The sequence below is a fragment of the Nipponia nippon genome, unplaced genomic scaffold (assembly GCF_047370975.1).
Source record: "Nipponia nippon isolate SJK-2023a ecotype South Korea unplaced genomic scaffold, ASM4737097v1 scaffold_6, whole genome shotgun sequence".
In the NCBI taxonomy this organism is placed as follows: domain Eukaryota; kingdom Metazoa; phylum Chordata; class Aves; order Pelecaniformes; family Threskiornithidae; genus Nipponia; species Nipponia nippon.
Genome location: NW_028262380.1, coordinates 53411028 through 53428907, shown reverse-complemented (window position 1 = coordinate 53428907; position 17880 = coordinate 53411028). Strand labels below are relative to the sequence as shown.

The window sequence follows — 17880 nt, the reverse complement described above, 5'->3', positions numbered from 1 at the left end:
GTAAGACACCTTTCCCAACATCCATGAGCCCATGCAGGCTGTTTCATTGCACTTCATAAATCCTCACACCTCTCCCTCCCCATGGGGTTTTACCCCAGCAGCTACGGAACAATTCACCCCAGACAATTTTCCTGGGGTTTGCGTTTCGTGGCCGCAGTGAAAGGTGGAGAAAAGCAACAGGCAAGAAAACACATCCTCAGCTGCTGAGCTCGGCTCCCCTCCCCGCATCCAGCCTTTCTGTTACGGAGGGAGCAGCCCACTGGGCTTATCGCAGATGCCCGGGAGGCAAACTAAACACCGCTTGGGCAAGGTGATTTTGTCCAGCAATACCTGCTTATGTCCGATTTGGCCAGGTGGATAAAATGCCCAAACACTGAAGTTCACCCTTCTCACACCTGCCCCCCGCTGTCAGAGATGGTGGCTGTTTCTCACCAGCCTCAGTATTATGCTCTGGTTTCAGGGGGTGCAAGAGGCAATTCCCCAGCACGGCTGTTTCTCCCAGCCGGGGGGGGGGGGGGGGGGGGGGAAACCAGTTGTCTTTTACAGGCAGCCCCTTGTCAGCGGGTCAGCCCCGGGCTGAGGAGCTCATCCTGCCCATGATGGAGGCAGTACGGGGCTGGGAGCAGCACCATCCCATCCATCCCATCCCGTCCCCTCCCCTGGGGGTGCAGGGCTGCCTGCCAGCCCTCAGGCTCTCCTGCTGGCCTGTGCAGAGGAATGCTCAGCCCTTGCCATCTACTATGCCAGACCCACAGCCTGCCAGCACGGCCACCCAGTCTGCTCACTCAGCAGCTCTCCCTGCAAGAGGCAAGTCAAGGTTAAGTCAAAGCAGAAGCACTCCGATAGCATACAAAGCCAAACACGGCAAACAGCCCAAAAGCTGAGAACATGGCAACAAGTGCATTTGCCAGGTTTGCGAGACCCTGCAGTCCAGCTGGAAAAGGGCAGACCTTTAAAAACCTGTCCCCTGTATGCTTGGATTACAGAAAGCTTTTCCCAAGGTGTAAGGTAGCTTTATTTTATTCTCCTCCCATTGCAAGTCTTAACACGCAAACTACATGGCAGGCAGCAGACAACTGCTCAAGCTGTTCTCCCTAAGCATGGGACACCGCTGGCTTCTTCACTCTGCAATGAAGGGCATCACTAACACAAGGCTCCTCCATTTCTCTGCTAAAAATGGCAGTCTCTACCCATTGGTTCCTGTAATTTATTTGTGCTTAACGGGCAGTAATTCTTCGCAGGAGGCCAGGCACAGGCAGCCCCACAGTACCAGCTTGTGCAGAGGGCCCTTGTGGCTATTGGGGACGGAGCTGGGGACTGGCAGGACTGGCAGGTTACTGAGCCAAGACCTGCCACCCTGGGTCCGGATGAAATACTGGGCATTGCTCAAGTACATCGAGCATGGCACAAAGCTGCGGCCAAGCCCCAGTGACAGGTTTACTCCATCCAAAAGCCACTGGACCTTTGGCAACATGAAGGAAGAACTATTCATTTTTTTCTTTTATGATTATCTTCTCTGTAATAGGAAGAGGTAGATTATGTATGAAGAGGACTTGGAGCTATGATGTGAATGGAGAACCTGTATCCCAAGGGACATGAGGCATAATTTCTTCAGTGGGAACTTTGGCCACCGTGTGGTGCCGCAGCTAAAGAGAGCTGAGCTGCAGGCAGGGCTGGCTGAGCTGCAGGCAGGGCTGGTTTCTCTAAAACTAAGATGCCCACTTTGGACACAGTCGCTGCTTTTACATTTCCTGGTGCCTCTCTGCCTTCTCTTCCAGTTTTGCCTTTCCATATACAGCTTTCACAGTAGACAAGCTCTTTTCTGTCCAGCCCACTATTCTCACCCTGTCTACGTGTATTGCCGAACTCAAGTTTCCTTTGGTTTCTGGCAGCCTTGTGGGTTGGATCTGCTGCAGCCTGCAGTCTTTGCATTGGTGAGGCAGTTCCCTCCTTATCTTCAGGGACTTTTTCTTCAGGTACCTCACCTCTAGCTGTTTTTCCTGAGACTTCTGGAGGTGTCTGCTCCGCTGTTTCTGCATGTGAAGGTCGGACTGCAACTCTCCTTCCCAGGTGGTGAAAGGCACGGTTCAGTGTGCTTCACAACGAAGCAGAGCTCCAGTTTCGGCAGGGGACAGTAGCATGACTGCCAACCTTGAATGGAAGCGAAACAGTCCCGGCATCACCTGCAGCTGCAGAAGATACAGGTAGCTAAGCCTAGCAAGGTGGAGAGGAAAGAAAATGAGAACAGAGCCTAGGACTGCCCCAAAAAGCCATACCTAGAAAGTCAGGGGGAAAAGCAAAGGAACAGAAGGCGGCTGCAGAAACACCTATCTCAGCGACATCCTGGAGAAGGTGCAGCCCACATGGGCTGTGCTGGAGCACCAGATCGCCTCCAGCGCTGTGCAGCCAAGGGGAGCAGAAACAGCCCCAAAACTACGGGATATGGTGACATGCCAGGGACAACGTGCAGCAAGCACAGGGCTTTCCCGCCTAGATGAGGCGTGGCCAAGGGACTGTGGAAATGCTGCTGGAGAATAACCAGAATGCTCCCCTGCTGATGGCAGACAGCCCCGGGGCAAAGCAGGAGGGCTGCAGGGGCTGTGTTAGTCACCAGCAAGATGCGGCTCAGGGTAAAAATGCTGTTTACACACGTCTTTGAAAATAACCAGCAAGGTAATTACATATTGGGAAACACCGAGCTGCATGCTGCATGCTGAAACATGGCACTGCAGAATGAGAAGAGAGCTCAGGCCGTAAATACAAATGCATACAAATATCTCTATGTATGTAGAGATACATACGTTTCGCTGTCTCTCAGCACTAAGCAATGCCACGTTTCAGCTGATGCAGTGTATGTAGGCTGTAACTTTTTTCCTCCTGAAGCACGAGGCTGGGAAATCTAGCTTCAGTCTGTGCACAGATTACCTCCTGTGCCTCTTGTGCTATTAAAAATAGTAGTCGCATTTCATAAATATGTGGGGGAAAGACGGGAAGGGAGGCCCTCACAAAAATATTATGCGAATGCCAAATTTCTATAGATTTACATAATCAGCCACCAAATGCGAGTGACTGCTCTATTAGTGATAACACGATTTTAATTACTATTTCTCTCTTCACTGAGTTGTGAAAAGGGTGATGCTTTTTTATGCCAGTGGAAGCATATGCAACATCTTGCTGTTTACTTGTTTGCTCAGAGGAAAAATCTTAATAAATAAATAAAATGAGGCATGGTCAAAATAATCTAGCCAGGGAAATGAAAACCAAAGGCGGTGCTTTTCAAGCACATGAAAAGTAAATAGAAGTAAAAGCAATCTCTTTCATGGAGAGATGGAAACAGTTTTATTTGGGGGAATGTTAAAACAACCATATACAATCTGAACAAATACAATGTAACAGTTTGTTCCCCAGGTTTTCTAATTACAGTATTTACAGGTTTAATAAGGCACTGGTTCTCAAAAAAGAACACAAATTAGTTTCTTAGTCTTTACATTGTCAGCCTTTTCTTTAAGAGAAATAACTTTGTGCTAGAGAAAGGATAGCAGTTGCTAGCTGGCATCTCTCTTCCTTTTGGGTTTGGTTTTTTTTTTCCTTCTTCTCCCACTTACCTATGCCATCTTATCTACACCAATAAGTTACTATACTAAACTTCCTTCAATGATTTACATTTGAAAACTGCATTTCCAGACCTGCAGGCACTACAGCCAAGATTATCTCCGCCACCAACTTCCAAGCCCTCACTGACATGCGTGACACTACCGAAATCTGGAAGTAACATTAAAAGGCCACACCTGGCAAAATTAATGTACTGACCTGTAGTCACCGTACATCTGAAACCATAATAATTACACGTTGAGTGTTGCAGAAAGTTAGCCATGCAGGCGGTAATTCGAATGTCACAGTGCTAGTACAGATGACTTCCAAGCTTGCTTTAGGCTGTTTTCTGGCCTTAGGAACATCCCTTTACAATATCATTATTATTATTACAGTGGGTAAGAGATCTGAGGACAAAATCTGGGCTTTCGAGTCTTGGGAGAAAATGGGCATGCACTAGTTAGTTATACAACTGCAGACCCTTTGCTTTCTCAGAGGTGTGTCTCCTTATATATATATATTTATTTTCCTATATAGCACCGTTGCAGTGATTTGTCATTTATGCATTTTCATAAATAAATATTATGTTTTATTTAGTGCTTTATCATCTGTAATAGTTTACTCTTAATCCACATACTGGAGTTATTCCAGACTCCCAACTGAATATATATATATATACTTATATATATATAAAACACACACATAAACTTGAACATTTAACATACACACTTTATGTAACCTATCAACCAGTATCTTAGATCCCTTTCTTGTGGACCGAAAAAAGTAAGACTTGTTCAGAAAACCAGCGACTAGCCCTTTCTCTTGCAACACACTGATGGCAGGTGCCAGGGGCATCGTGTGCCTCACGTCTGCCAGCCAACAAAGCACCCTCCCAAACATTTCTGGGGAGAGCCATGATAACATCAAAAAGAAAAATTATTTGAGGAAAGCAGGCATGAAACACACCTAAACATGGCAGGGAAGAGGTATCTTGCTGTGTGACTGCTTACCCAGGAACCGCAGGGACCAGGCTTGGAGGTGGGATTGACTGAGCCTGCCCTGACCACTGCCAAAGTTAATGGTCCCATCCGCTTCATCGGAACCAAGAAACCCCAGTTCCTCAGGGCTGTGCTGGTTTTCATGAAAGGAGTGAGAGTAGAAACCCTGTGGCTCCATTCACTAAGACAAAAAAAAAAAAAAAAAGGTGACGAGAGGCTGGGCTGTCCTCCTCATTTTGGGACACAAATCTTCAAGCCAAGGCAGCCAAGGAGAGGAGCAAACTCCACGCTCAGCCACTCAAGCGCACTGTTTCTTAAGGACAGGGGAACCAGCATCGCCCCCCTTGTGACCAGGGTTCGGTGGACTAGTAACTCTCAGAGATTTTCTATTGCTCAGTATTTTTGGGTACAGGCAGGGAAACCGCACTGCGGAAAAAGCACTCTAATTAACGAAAATCCTCTGATTAAACTTTTTAACACCTATAATCATGGAGGTCTTGCTGATTCTCTTGAACCTGCACATTTTTCTCTGTTAGCTTGAAAATATAAAATGGTAATTTTTCCAACTAGAAATACCTTCAGGGAGCCGTGAAGCTAAACCCCAATTATATACCTACCTACCACAAATAAATCAGTTTTGTCCAAAAAGGGAAAAAAGAAGCATTACAGAAATGCTGAGGCTAAATCCAGCATGGCAATTATTTCAGTTCTGAAATAGGCTTAGCATAATCAAAGCAGCATTTGTAAGGACTTATTTAAAAATTAAACTGAACACCATCTAGTGAAACAGGACATAGGCAGGCAAAAAAAATTAAAAAAATAAAAAAAAGAAGGGTAAAGAAGGGTAAAGAGGTAACTCCCATACAACTCAGCTTTGATAACCTGTTGAAGAACTGAGATCCTTCCGAAGAAAATACTTCATGGGGAATATTTCCCCTCTCATTTCCCCTTCTGTAGTTTTAACATTGCAGCAGCTGTTGCAGCCCCAGGAAGGAGGAATGGGGAAAGGCGGTAAATATATTTCACCTGTTGCTCTTCTCCTCTAAAAGCTCCTCTTGCTTGGAACCACGATGCTACGCAGCCCCAGCGTGGCTGCAGAGCCTGTCACTACAGCACAGTGGCTCCCAGAGGCTTCGAGGCTGCTGGAAGGCCACACAGAAGAGTAAGGCAGATGAAGCTTCAGCCAAATTGTTCAGTTTGCAGTGCCTCTCACTACAGCGAGAGAAGCACTGGAGGCACCTGCCCGCTGCCAGCCACGGTGCCCGGCTCTCACCATGCAGCCAAGTCCCAGGCTCCTTCCCTGTTGGCTTCCTACGGCAGCCAAGAGGCACCAGGTCTCCTTATGGTTAAAGAAAAATTACTGCCACCCCAAAAATGGGAATTTTTGAGGTTTTCACTTTCCCTTAAAAAAAGGGAACACAGATTATTATTTTTTTCCAACTGTGGTTGTAGATGGATACCTCACTTTTACACAGATGAAAGAGAAAGTTAATAATTTTTCCTCACTAGGAACTTCCTCTTACCCAGTGGTCGTGTACGTAGGTCACAGCAGTTTCAAATTTGCCAGCGGATCCAAATGCGTACCTCATTTCCACTCACACACAAAATACTTTATTTTGTGGTGGGGTGAAAGAAAGAAAAAAAAGAAGCCAAGAAAAGGGGCACTTGTTTACCATCATCCTGGTACCATACCCATCACATTTCCTGGAAACGTGAAAAGCTTCTTCAAACAAGCAAGTCACACTGAACCATATTCACACGGCTCCCAATTATCTTAAAAAAGTACGACCTCCCCTGGGACAGGCCACCCACAGGAACCCGGCCACCCATGCTAACGATGGCGGGGACGTAATTGGGTTCCATCTCTATACTGAGAGAACTGCTCACATGGGCAGGGCTGTGGAAAGCCGTCTCCGCAGGTAGGCAGCTTTTAGACGGTTTCCATTACAGCTCTTCTGAGCTGCACAGACCCTCTCTCCTTTGTTTTTTTGAACACTGGAGTGCAATAGTCTCTTTATAAATGAAAAAGTTGCTTTGCTTTCATTTTCAGCACAGTTTCTTCCAATTTTTTTTAATGTAACAATATACATCTTTTTTACTTCTAACCAAAAGTTTTATTTTCATAAAATTTAAAGCAGTATCTTTTTAAACAATCAAAATAATAATAATAACAATAATAATAAAATAATAAGTGGCTTTCATGGAAAGCAACATGCATAATCTTAAACCAGTTACTAAAACTGTATTTCCCCATGTAAACAAGGGCAGACAAGTCTCTTCCAATCTTGTATGTCAAAATTCAGCTCATTTTTGCAAAGGATAGTCTCCTCAAAAGCTGTCAAACAAACTTAGAGCTGCTTTTAAGGTACTTATTAGTGAAGACTTTCAATACCTCTTCAGGACTTCTGCCTGCACGAGAAAGTCCGTTTCCATGGGCCTTCACGAGAGCTGCCTCTGGCCGAGTCAGAGTTTAATGTCCTGCGACTCTGACATTTTGGCAAGCGTTTTCTTGACCCGCAGGGCTGTGAGCCGGGAGGCGGGGTTGTGAGCCCAGCACTCCATCATCAGCTTCCCCATCTGCCGTAGGCACTGCAGAGAGAAACGGGAGAGAAAGTTCCATCTGGGTCAGTGGAAGAGGAGACTGCAGTTGGCAGCAATGCCAAAAAACTGAAGGGAAAAGGTCTTTTCCAAGGGCAGCCAAAAAAAGGACAACATGCTGGCTGGTATCACTTTTCAAGAGCTTTTGTCTTTTGTATATTAAGGAGAGTTCTCCAAACATGGCAATTACTCTTATAATTTATGACAAGTTATACGCTGTACGCTCCACAAAAGCACCTTTCTTATTCCCACTTCCCCAAACCCACGCAGCCTGACCCACACAAGCGTGGCTCTGTACAGTGAGCCCTTTGCTGTACAAATTCAGTGGAATTTCCTTTCCTCAGCCAGCGACCGGCCCCCCGGGGTACAGCCCAGCGTGAGCACACACCCACGGCTCCTGCCCAGCCGCCCCCGCTCGGCTCTGCCCTGGCCCGCTCCGTCCCCTGCTCCCTTCCGAAACATAGCCAGGCCCTCCTCCGGCTCCCAGCAACAACTCTCTTGCTGACAGCATCTCAGCCTTGCCGTTGCCATCCTGGAAAAGCAGCACACATCCCTGCTCTGTGTCTACCACCTTCTGCCAAACACAAAGCACCACGTAAGCCACCACAGCCGGGTGATGATCCCATCAGCCTACAGATTTACGCTGCCTGAAGATTTGCTTGCTGCAATAGGAAGAGTTGTTTTCCATCTCATCCAACTTGCTCTCCGTTTTCATGAGGCTCCTGGCCCAGAAGCAGGGCAGACCTTGAAAGGCATTAAGCATAAACACTACCAGCAGTGCCCAAACCAGCCTAATACGTTTCAGATTAATGCAGATTTTTATAAATGCATTTCGGTGATACACAAGGTTTTATGCACTAACAAGTTTGCCTCTCATTGCTGGAATGCCTGAAGTGGGATTACCGATGATGCTAACCAATTAATCAAGACCAGTTATTTCAATGAGCCTCCCCAATCCTCAACACATGTGGTAGCAGACCAAACACACACTGCGTGCCACCACACAAAAGCCCTTCCCAGGATTGATATTAACGGTGCTTCCTCCAGTGTTTCCACTCCCGGTCTGAAGGCTCAGAGGGATTTGGCTAGGGAGAGGATGAGGCAGGTGAGTCTCGATTAGATCTTCCCACACTGGCTGTTGCACAAGTCCTCGAGCCTCCCAGGGAGGTTGTTTTATTTTTCCCTCACATTCCCAAATTGCCTACATCTCATACCACCTAAATCTTTCATCTACCTGCAGAATATTCATCTACACACTGTGATTCCCAAATGGCAGCTGTCTTCTGCGACTGTAAAAAACTTTACAGCATTAAACTGTACCAATTAACATAATTAATGACCCCTCCTCCATAGCATCTCAAGAGCAGTCAGCAGGTTTGCCTGCGGTACCTCAACTGTTCGTCTCTGATCCCACGAGCACAACTTTGCTTTGTTACAGATGCTCAACAGGGAGAGTTCAGTTTCTCCCCCATCCCTCTCACCTCCTCATGTTATGTTGTAAAGCATTTTCTGGATCCTACGTCTCCTCTGAAAAGACAGAACTGTAGCCCTCTTTGCTAAAATGCGAAGAGGTACATGAGGTACATTTTCTGTAAGATGCAAAGGGGTGAACCATTGGTGCTCCTTGCTGCAGCCCAGCTACCGTGGTCAGTACTACTCCATAGCAATACCGTAAGAGTGAAACTTAATATCTTGTGCTCATGTTAGCATAAAATCACGTAAAATCATATTTCCAAGCCTGCATACCTGTGATCACAGAAAAGCTGTGTGCTCGTTTCATTTCAACGAGACAGGAGATATTTCCTTCTTTAAAAAAAAAAAAAGGAAAAAGATTGGAATTACAGCCCATGCATCAGTACATGCTGAAGTAGCTGCCAGTACACCAAGTATGCTGCCACTGCACTGTATACTACAAAATAATTTCTCATTCAAAATTTTTGGCTAGCCACTGATTTAATGCTATTAGTGCCAGGAGCAGAAAGCAGAATGAGTGCAAGAGGAAAACAGAGAGACTAAGAAGGTCTGAACACAGCCTGCTATCGCTGTGGGATCTGGTAGACAGCACATGAGGAACCCGCTTGCAGATATCGCAGGCTATGGCCCCTGAGGCTCTGAAACCTTCAGTGGGGATATCTGAGAAGGTCGCGCTCCTTCCCGAGCCCTGTTACACCGTGATGGGTGCTAGCACCAGTGGTAAAGCTCCTCCTCACTCAAAAGGATGCAAAATGGCGTCAACATCACTCACTCGCTCTGATTGAAAACACAGGCTGCATATTAAGAGGGACGATACCTCATCACTGCTCCATCTGTTGGGAAATGAAGGGCGTAGTCTCTTGATGCACACAATCTCCCGCATGTCCTCATATGAGGGGTCGCTGGGCACAAGGTCATGGTACGGAAGCTGGTATTCCTCAACTATTCCTGAAAGAAGAAATTAGTTGCCTGTCACTTGCAGAAGACATCTTCCACTACCCTCTTCCCCTCTCATTTTATAACAAATTGACCATACTGTTTAACAATCAGAGGTACTTCTCCTTAAAAGGACTTTCCTACCCTAAAGTTTATTCCATAGTCAAATTCCAACGTAACCATTGCCATGTAAAGACTGGCCAGGTATCTTAATCCGAAAGCGCAGTTACTTGCCAAGTGAGACAGTTTCTACCGCTGTTATCCAGTCCAGCAATTGCCAGTAAGTTATCACAGAAAGAACTATTAGCATAGGGTCCGTACTGGAGTAATCTGGCAGAGAATTAACCTTGAATTAGGCCTCCTTCTTATCAGTGGATCTGGTATATATTAAAGGGCATTTCTGTGCCTTTTCAGAACATGGCAAGGTACCATTCTTTGTGCGCAGCAACGATGGCAACAGTATTACAGATTTTATATCTCATCATTGCAATACACTTTACCAGTTTGTAAACACAGGGATCACATTGCTCATCAGTGAAATTCATCTCCTCTAGGGAAAGCATGGAGCGAGCATTCAGCACAAGACTGCAGGCTTTAAAGACCCATAAAGTCTGGTGAAGGTAGCGTAGACCCAAAAGAGACATGCTGTACTCTTACTTGCCACCAATATGGCATGTAACTGCTGTGAAGTCATTTCTCTGCATTTAACTTTCCTCAGTGGCAAAATAGAGGTAATGACACCCATCATTTTTGCACTACACTGAGCTCTACATGCAGAAAGCACACGTAGACTACGCATACAAGGATGGATCTATGCCCCAAGTCTGCAGCTGGCTGCATTACTTTATCTTTGCTGTCCTCATGCTCTGGTATCAGAAGGGAATGAGGCACATCACTGGTATGACGACGATATAACAAGTACCACTTCCCTCTGCTTTTGTTTTTCTACTTGTCTTGTAAACAGATTATTTATTTTAAATAGTGACACAGCATACCCCCAAATTTTCCTGCTCCTTCTATTTAACTCTAACAAAACAAAGAAATCACTATTTTCTGCTAAAATAGCTGAATACCCCCAGTGCAGCAAAAATGTGTTGCCATTGGAAAAGGCCTCCAAATGAGCTCCATATTCCTTCTTCAGTGCAGGCATTTGCTGCCTTCAAACAAGCCATTAAAATACAGTCTAAATCTTTGCTGTTGAAATAGCACTGATTGATGCTTTAAAATAAGTTTCAACAAGAGAACAGATATTAACAGAGTTACCTCTACGGTTTATTCATACTTATTTATTACAGTAAAAACAATTACCCAGAAAAAAGGATGTAATGGAAGATTCAGGTTATAAATGGGGTTTACTGACACAATTAAAAGCAATCTCCCAGCTCTTTACCTCCTGAAACACATCTCCTTGCTATCTCCCAAAGGATGAGTCCAAAACTGTACATATCAGCCATGATGTACGACTGAAAGTGATTTCTATTCAAGCTTTCATCCAGCACCTCAGGGGGCATATAGCGTTTTGTTCCTACACGGGTATTTGGAGGTATGTCTACCTCATTTGTATCACTAAAAGAAAAAGAAGGGGAAAAAAAGGGCATCAAACACGCAATAAAGACTTGAAAAGAAAGCAATTTAGATGGGAGAAGTAGTAAATTCACACCACATCCACTCTCAAACAAGGTCAAAAGCAATGCATAATCTTAATGGAACAATTCTTACAGGGAAAGCCTCTTAGTGTGAAGGCAACTCTCCTTAAAAGGCTGACCTGCCTGAGGCTATGTTAAGCATTCATATGCAGAACCACAATGGAGATAAAACTCAACAGGGATGCTGTAACATTTGTGAGATTTCATTAGCATTAGCCCGAGCTCTAATGCTGGTGATAACAATCAAATCTTCATTAAATGCTGTTTTCTTAACAGACTCCACCACCTAATGCTTTAGTCTTAGCAATTAATGGAGAACACTAAATAGCTGGGGCAGTATCACTTAGCTGTAGCAAATCAGATCTGCAAGGAAGACAAGTCTAACTATTTTTTATGCATGCATTATGTTTGATCTCTCCCAACCTTTACACATCAAGATATGTAAATAGAAAGATGTAAACGTGTAAAAAAATGTAACCAAATGTGTCACACCTCACACATTGACCAGAAGAGACAATGGATATCTAATGGGAAGCAAATTCCCATTAATTATGTGACTGGATTTTTTTTTTTTTCTTATTATATTAGATTCAGCTGTACCAGTTTTAATGTTTTTAAAAGTTGAATATATGGAATATATTGTGGTTTGCTTAAAAAGGTCTGTTAACTTTTCCCCACCTTCAAAACGTACATATTTTAAATGTGATGGATACAACAAAATCTCACAGAATAATTATACAACTTCTTCTGTAATCTTCTTCACCTACAGCAATTTTTTTCACCCACTGTTATGAAAATGACAAAAAAAAAGCTGAGCCTGAGGTACAACCAGTCTCCTATACAGTCATTAGATCATACATACGCTAGTGGCATTTCTGTGTACCTCCAAGAACGTAACATAAAGCTAGTGACCTGCACCGTCTTGCAATATTTCAAATAAAATGAGAAATGCAGAGAACTTTACTAAACTTAGCTTCAGCAGAGCACACCCCTTTCAACTACTTTTTTCTGTTCCTGGTCATTGCCTGAGAAATGCTGTCTATGGAAGGATTCAGTATGAAAACAAGCCGAGTGTGTAATGTAAATTCCATTTGGACTGTGACAAATACATATTTCACCTTCTTTTATAGCAACACTTGGTAGTTCCTACTTCTTCTTGGTTCATACCTAAGCAGTGTGCTGCTCTGTACTTGTCAGGTGAGGTATACCTGCAAAGGGTGAATGTCTTCCCTGAAACTTTTACAGCAAATATAGTGTATTTCCATGTTGTTGTTCTCTAGGCCCCTATTCCTCAAAGTAAAAATAATCCTTTCTTGTCTTCTAAAGAAAGGTCAGGTTCATAAATGAAAAGCCTCACCAAGAAACCTGGCAGATAAGTGAACGGTGAGAAGAGCACATAAAAACCGCCTTTCCTTACACTCTGAATAATTTCAGTTCAAGATTTCTACAGAATTCTTAAAATTTTTTTTGATACTTCAGGGAGCACAGAGTTTCAAAGCTGACCTCTGAAGCTGAAACCTTCAGTTTATGGCCACATTTCTGTGCACAGAAAAATCAGAGACTTTGTAACACACGTCTCCACCACCAGGACCAGTGCTGAGAGCTCAAGCTCGTTTTGAACGGAGCTGTCAGACAGCGATGACTCCTTTACGAATCCCAGGAGTGGGTAAGTCCTACTTGTCTCCTCTAAGTTGTTTAAACACACAACCCTTTTTTTAAAATCAAATTTAAAAGCCATTTGAAAAATCAAATCTGTACTTCGCCAATTTGATTTGTAGGAAATGAAACAAAAAGCAGCCCAAATGGGGTGCTTTTCAATAAATCCCAATTAGTAACTTGTGCAAATGATTAGTATTATTCTATATAAGTTGTGAGTGAATTATCTTGGGATCAGAGAAGCTGAAAGCTTCAGTGACAAGTTTACTGACATGACTTCAACCTGTCAGTGCTATGTCCTTTTAGCATGCAGCCGCAGTACTCAGGTTGCTATTGAGGGCAAAGTGGTGAAAACTGAACCTTTATGCAAATGCAACTAATGCGCTCAATAATTAAAAAGCGACTATTTATACACCTGCATTACATGTTTATGCATCATCCTCATCTACACAGGTAGCCCCACCTCACAGACGGATGAGCACAGCGTGAAAGGTATGCACAGACACTGCAGGTGCTTACACGTTGCTCAATCAACAACTAAACCAGCGTTTGCGTCTGATTTACCAACTTTTCCTCACCCTCCTCACTTCTACTCACCTGATAAATTTAACAGCCAAGCCCAAATCTGCTATACAGCAGGTGCCGTTCTTTTTCACCAGAATATTCTTACTTTTTAGGTCACGGTGGGCAATAGCAGGTTTGCCCTGAGTACTGAAGATCTCAGTGTGCAGGTGGCACAAGCCACTGACAGAGGAGTAAGCCAGTTTTAGCATGGCTTTTGTGTCCAAGGTAGTAGATTTTAGATAATCATAAAGTGAGCCGTTCTCATGGTAGTCAGTGATGAGATACAGCTGGGTCCAAGATCCTGTACCTTTAATGTCCGCAGCAATAAATCCTGCAAACAAAAGATTTTCAAATTAATACTTCTCAAGGCTTTTTTTGACTGCTCAGAACTCTGGACTGTCAGCCACTTCAGTAGTTTTATTTTAATAACATATTTAATTTCTTTCATCTTACTTCCATGCAACTATGCCTCACCTCTAGCCTTTTAACGTATTTTCAGAAAGCCCAGATATGGAAATACAGGTGGCAGGAACAGACGTGTGGTGTTTGGAGTAACAGCTCCTAAACCCCATTTTTTTTTAACTTTTATTTATGTTTCAGTAATCCTTGAAATATCTTTCTTTTGAAAAGTGCTGGGTGGCTAATTGCACAGCACAGCAGGTAACCAAGCACGTAGGAAAGGGCATCAGACAATAGCAAATACAAAATTATTAAACTTAAGAAACCTGTACACTATCAAATAATTCCCATTAATTTCACTCACCAAGAATATTTTCATGCCTCATCAGGACAGTCTGGTAGATTTCCGTTTCTCTGAACCAGCTGGCCTCCTCTGTGGTAAAAAACACTTTCACGGCTACCTTTTCGCCACGCCACTTTCCCATCCAGACTTCTCCATAGCGACCTTTTCCAATCTGCTTTACCATCTGAATCTGTTTTGCGATGGTCCTTTGAACCTGTGAAATGCCGAGACGGGCGGTTAAACTTGCTCCTCAGAAACCTTCTGCATTCACTCCCCTCCTCCTGCATCTCCTTCCCGCACAGCAAGCCCAGTGGAAAGGGGAATACGCAGCCATTGCCACGTGCAAAGCTCCGCAACGCGGATGCTGCCCGTTTCCCCCAGGACGCAGTGCTGGTGAGGCCATTCCTGCCACTGTGAAGAAGCCTTTCCATACACTCCCAAAACGCACCGTGGCCTCTCAAGAAAGTAAATCGGTCTGTGTGAAGGAAACATTTGACTACTAATGTTGAAATTTTTGTTTTCCTGTGGGACATCGCCACTTTGTGGAAATTTTTTTTGTTATTTTTGGAAAAGCCTTGACAGAAAGCACTCCTGGCCACCCCAACCCACACTCCAAAGGGGTAGGGAACACATTTTTAATGAAAACGGGAATGTTTGTTACATACTCGACACTGTTGAGACTCATGGCTAAGGCTCAAAAGAGCCAGAAGCATACCAGAGCTCCAAAACTAGCAAAATTACTGAGAGCAGCTTCCTATCACCTTCCTTGAAAACCCCATGCCTAATAATTTCGAAATAAAAATTTGGTGTTAGAAACCTCAACCACTACTTACACAGCTAGAACCCACGTGCCTACATTAATTTTAATAATTATCATTACATAGTAATAAAAAGTAAGAATTTTTTTTCCAAAGATATGAAAGCACAGCTTTAAATCTGCCCTTTCTAGTGTCCGTACCAGCTTTGTCAGTGGCTGTACTGTGAACCGATGCTAAAGTCAAACCATTTGTACAGCTGTAGCATAAGATCAACGTACTCAGCAGCATTGCAGAGACATCCTTCGTAAGGATGGCAGACCACACGTAGCAGATGGACTGATTCTACATTTAACAAGCTTTTATGACTACAAAAAACCTTGGACGAATGCAGACTAATATATTCTCATAGGATTGGAGCATGTCCGCAGATCACATATTTCTAAAAGTTCACAAATAAAAACTCAAGTAGATGCTGCAACACAACCTACTGGTGTTCATGGTTGACTCAGCCTCACCCTAGTATAACAGGAGATTAAAACGTCAGCCTCTTGTGCTTCAGTATTGCCAGTTCAACCCACAGCTAATGATTTCTGGTTTGGTAGGATTTTACAAGATTTTGAAAGAAAATAACTTTACAGCCTCCAATGCAAGGAGTTTTTCAGCTGGCCCGAGCAATTAGCAAAATCTGGACAAGTGCAAATTTGAGGTCTCTCGGTCTTGCCACCATCCACATAAAAATTTCAAGCAGTTTACTGCAGCAAGTATGCACTATCTGTATTCCTGTGAAATCATATGCATTTCAGGTAATCCCAAATCTTTTTTCAATTTTGGCTGACAGAAATGACCAAAGCTTGATTTTAAAATCATTTGCTTCCTTTGTTATCCCTGGGAGATCCAGTGGAAACCACCAGTTTGGTAATGCAGAGCAGGACTGCCACAACCCCACTGCAGCAGGAATGTATGTCCAACGATGAACTCAAAACCTATCAGGTAAGGTCTATTATCATTTATTTTTTAAATAAATTACTGGTTTTCATATTAGACATTTTAAAGAAGAAAAACATACAGTGGCATTTATGCAAAGCTGTTTCAAAAGTCCCAGCTTTCTGTCATTTAAACAGAATTCCATTTTTTGAGCCCTGCAACATATTATTAGACTTCCAAGATGGTGGCTTCAGTGCCATTATTTTTGATTAACATCAGTGAAAGCCAAGAACAGAGATTAGCCTGAATTTTTTAAATTGATTTATTCTCTTTTATACTCTCATATGGTGATTGAACAATAGTTATATTACATTGGAATTTTGCTGTAACATTTTGTAATGTCATTTTAGCATTGTTGCTTTCTATTTTGCCCATTTTAAAAATGCATCCTGAACAATAATGCAGTTATATCAAATAACTTAATTTGTGTAAATATATGTAATGGCATCATAAAGTACATGGAATTACAATACTTAATGATGAAAAGTTCCTTATTAAATTACATTAAGAAAATGAAAAACACATTTCTGTTATGGGTTTTCAGGCGGCAGAATACTATGTGAAGGGCCTTAACCTGGTTTCCTCTTGCTAGAACTGGTCAAATGATTTTCTATGAACAATTTATTTTAAGGAATTTAGCCCTTTCTTGAATCTTAAACTGATTACCATTTCTAAAACAAATCAGTTAATCAAAATTGCTGGATTATCTGATTTCATAAGCATGCTGAAGGATGTGTTCATGTCAATTATTTACACTGAGTGGGGTTGGGGTTTTTTTATTTCTTTTCAAATCTGTGTATTTTGCTGCTTGAGCTCTGTGAGCAGCCAGGTAAGGTTACATGGCCCTTTGTTTCCTCCCCCTGCCTGGAACCAATCCAATTACCAACTCTTTCTACTTTCTGTGTTCTATTTTTCTGATGTTCAGCTACTGCAGATGAAAATTCAGACAAATCAACCTTCTGTAACTTCAATATTTTGAGCAGAGAACTTCATACCTATGGCTGGGATGCAGCCCCTTGAAAAGCAAAAATCATTGGAAGAGGAATTAGGAAAAAAATATGTGAAAAGGTAGAAACCAAACTGTAATTCAGCGAACTCTTCATACAGACCACTGAAATAAATGTCCCCAGCATCTAATCTCCTTCCCTGATTTTGCATGTGGATTCACAGGGGCAACAGCTTCGCCTACACTTCTTGCTCTGTCAAGGCCAATGGGGTTCTCCTTGCTTGCACAGACTTGTTGTGCACGCCAGTTTGTTGGCTCAAAGCCTTTATTTATAACTTACTGTATTTTTTTCTTGGCTTAAAATTTGATTGGCAGTATTTGACCTGCAGCAAACTTTTCTGTCAGAGGTACAAACAGGTCAGGAGAAAGAACGCTTGCTGAATGTCAAAGTATCGATAAAATCTTGGTTAATGCTTGGTTTTGGTATAATATTTGTACCCATTAGAATAAATGTTCTGCACAGAAGGAAACCATTACTGTTTAGCATAAAGTGACATTTTGTAATAAACTTGCAGCTTACTTTCCTGAAATAACAACTTTGGATGTTTCAGTCTTTGCATAAGAAATAATACAGTTAAAAACAAACTCTTCCATAATAAAGTCTAGAGCATTACTGCCAAGCACTTTCTATATACTTGTTTCAAGCATGGGCCCAGAGGTATTAATCCGTGCATTTCCAGTGAGCCTGTAGCGGTTGTAGCTGTCTGGGAAATACAGCAAACATCTATTACCAAGTGCAAGATTCATTATAGCTCTCGTTTTTCTTCTCTTCCACAGAAAATCACTACTTAAAGGGGAAGTCGGGGAAAAAAACGTATGCATTTTTGTAGGCAAAGACAGAGGGGAAGAGTGCCTTCAGGAAGAACACTTGGTCCAGTGGCTGCAAAGTCTCCAGGACTGAGAGAGGAGGACTGGCAGAAGACAGGAT

At 43.1% G+C, this 17880-nt stretch overlaps 1 protein-coding gene across 17 annotated transcripts in view; it reads right to left on the bottom strand.

The window, feature by feature from the left end:
- Window positions 1-541: 541 nt before the first annotated feature.
- The window catches only part of BMPR1B (bone morphogenetic protein receptor type 1B), a 273903-nt gene continuing 256564 nt past the window's right edge, over window positions 542-17880 (bottom strand). For 14 of the 17 annotated variants that reach the window (XM_087736647.1, XM_087736648.1, XM_087736652.1 and 11 more), the window contains 5 exons: window positions 14226-14418; window positions 13496-13793; window positions 10987-11162; window positions 9478-9608; window positions 542-7178 (listed from right to left, as the gene is read on the bottom strand). In XM_087736647.1, coding sequence (XP_087592773.1) covers window positions 7053-7178; window positions 9478-9608; window positions 10987-11162; window positions 13496-13793; window positions 14226-14418 — 924 coding nt within the window. In that variant the 3' untranslated portion in view covers window positions 542-7052. The remainder of the gene's footprint in view (window positions 7179-9477; window positions 9609-10986; window positions 11163-13495; window positions 13794-14225; window positions 14419-17880) is intronic. The other 3 variants (XR_015699696.1, XR_015699695.1, XR_015699697.1) reach the window with 3 other exon arrangements.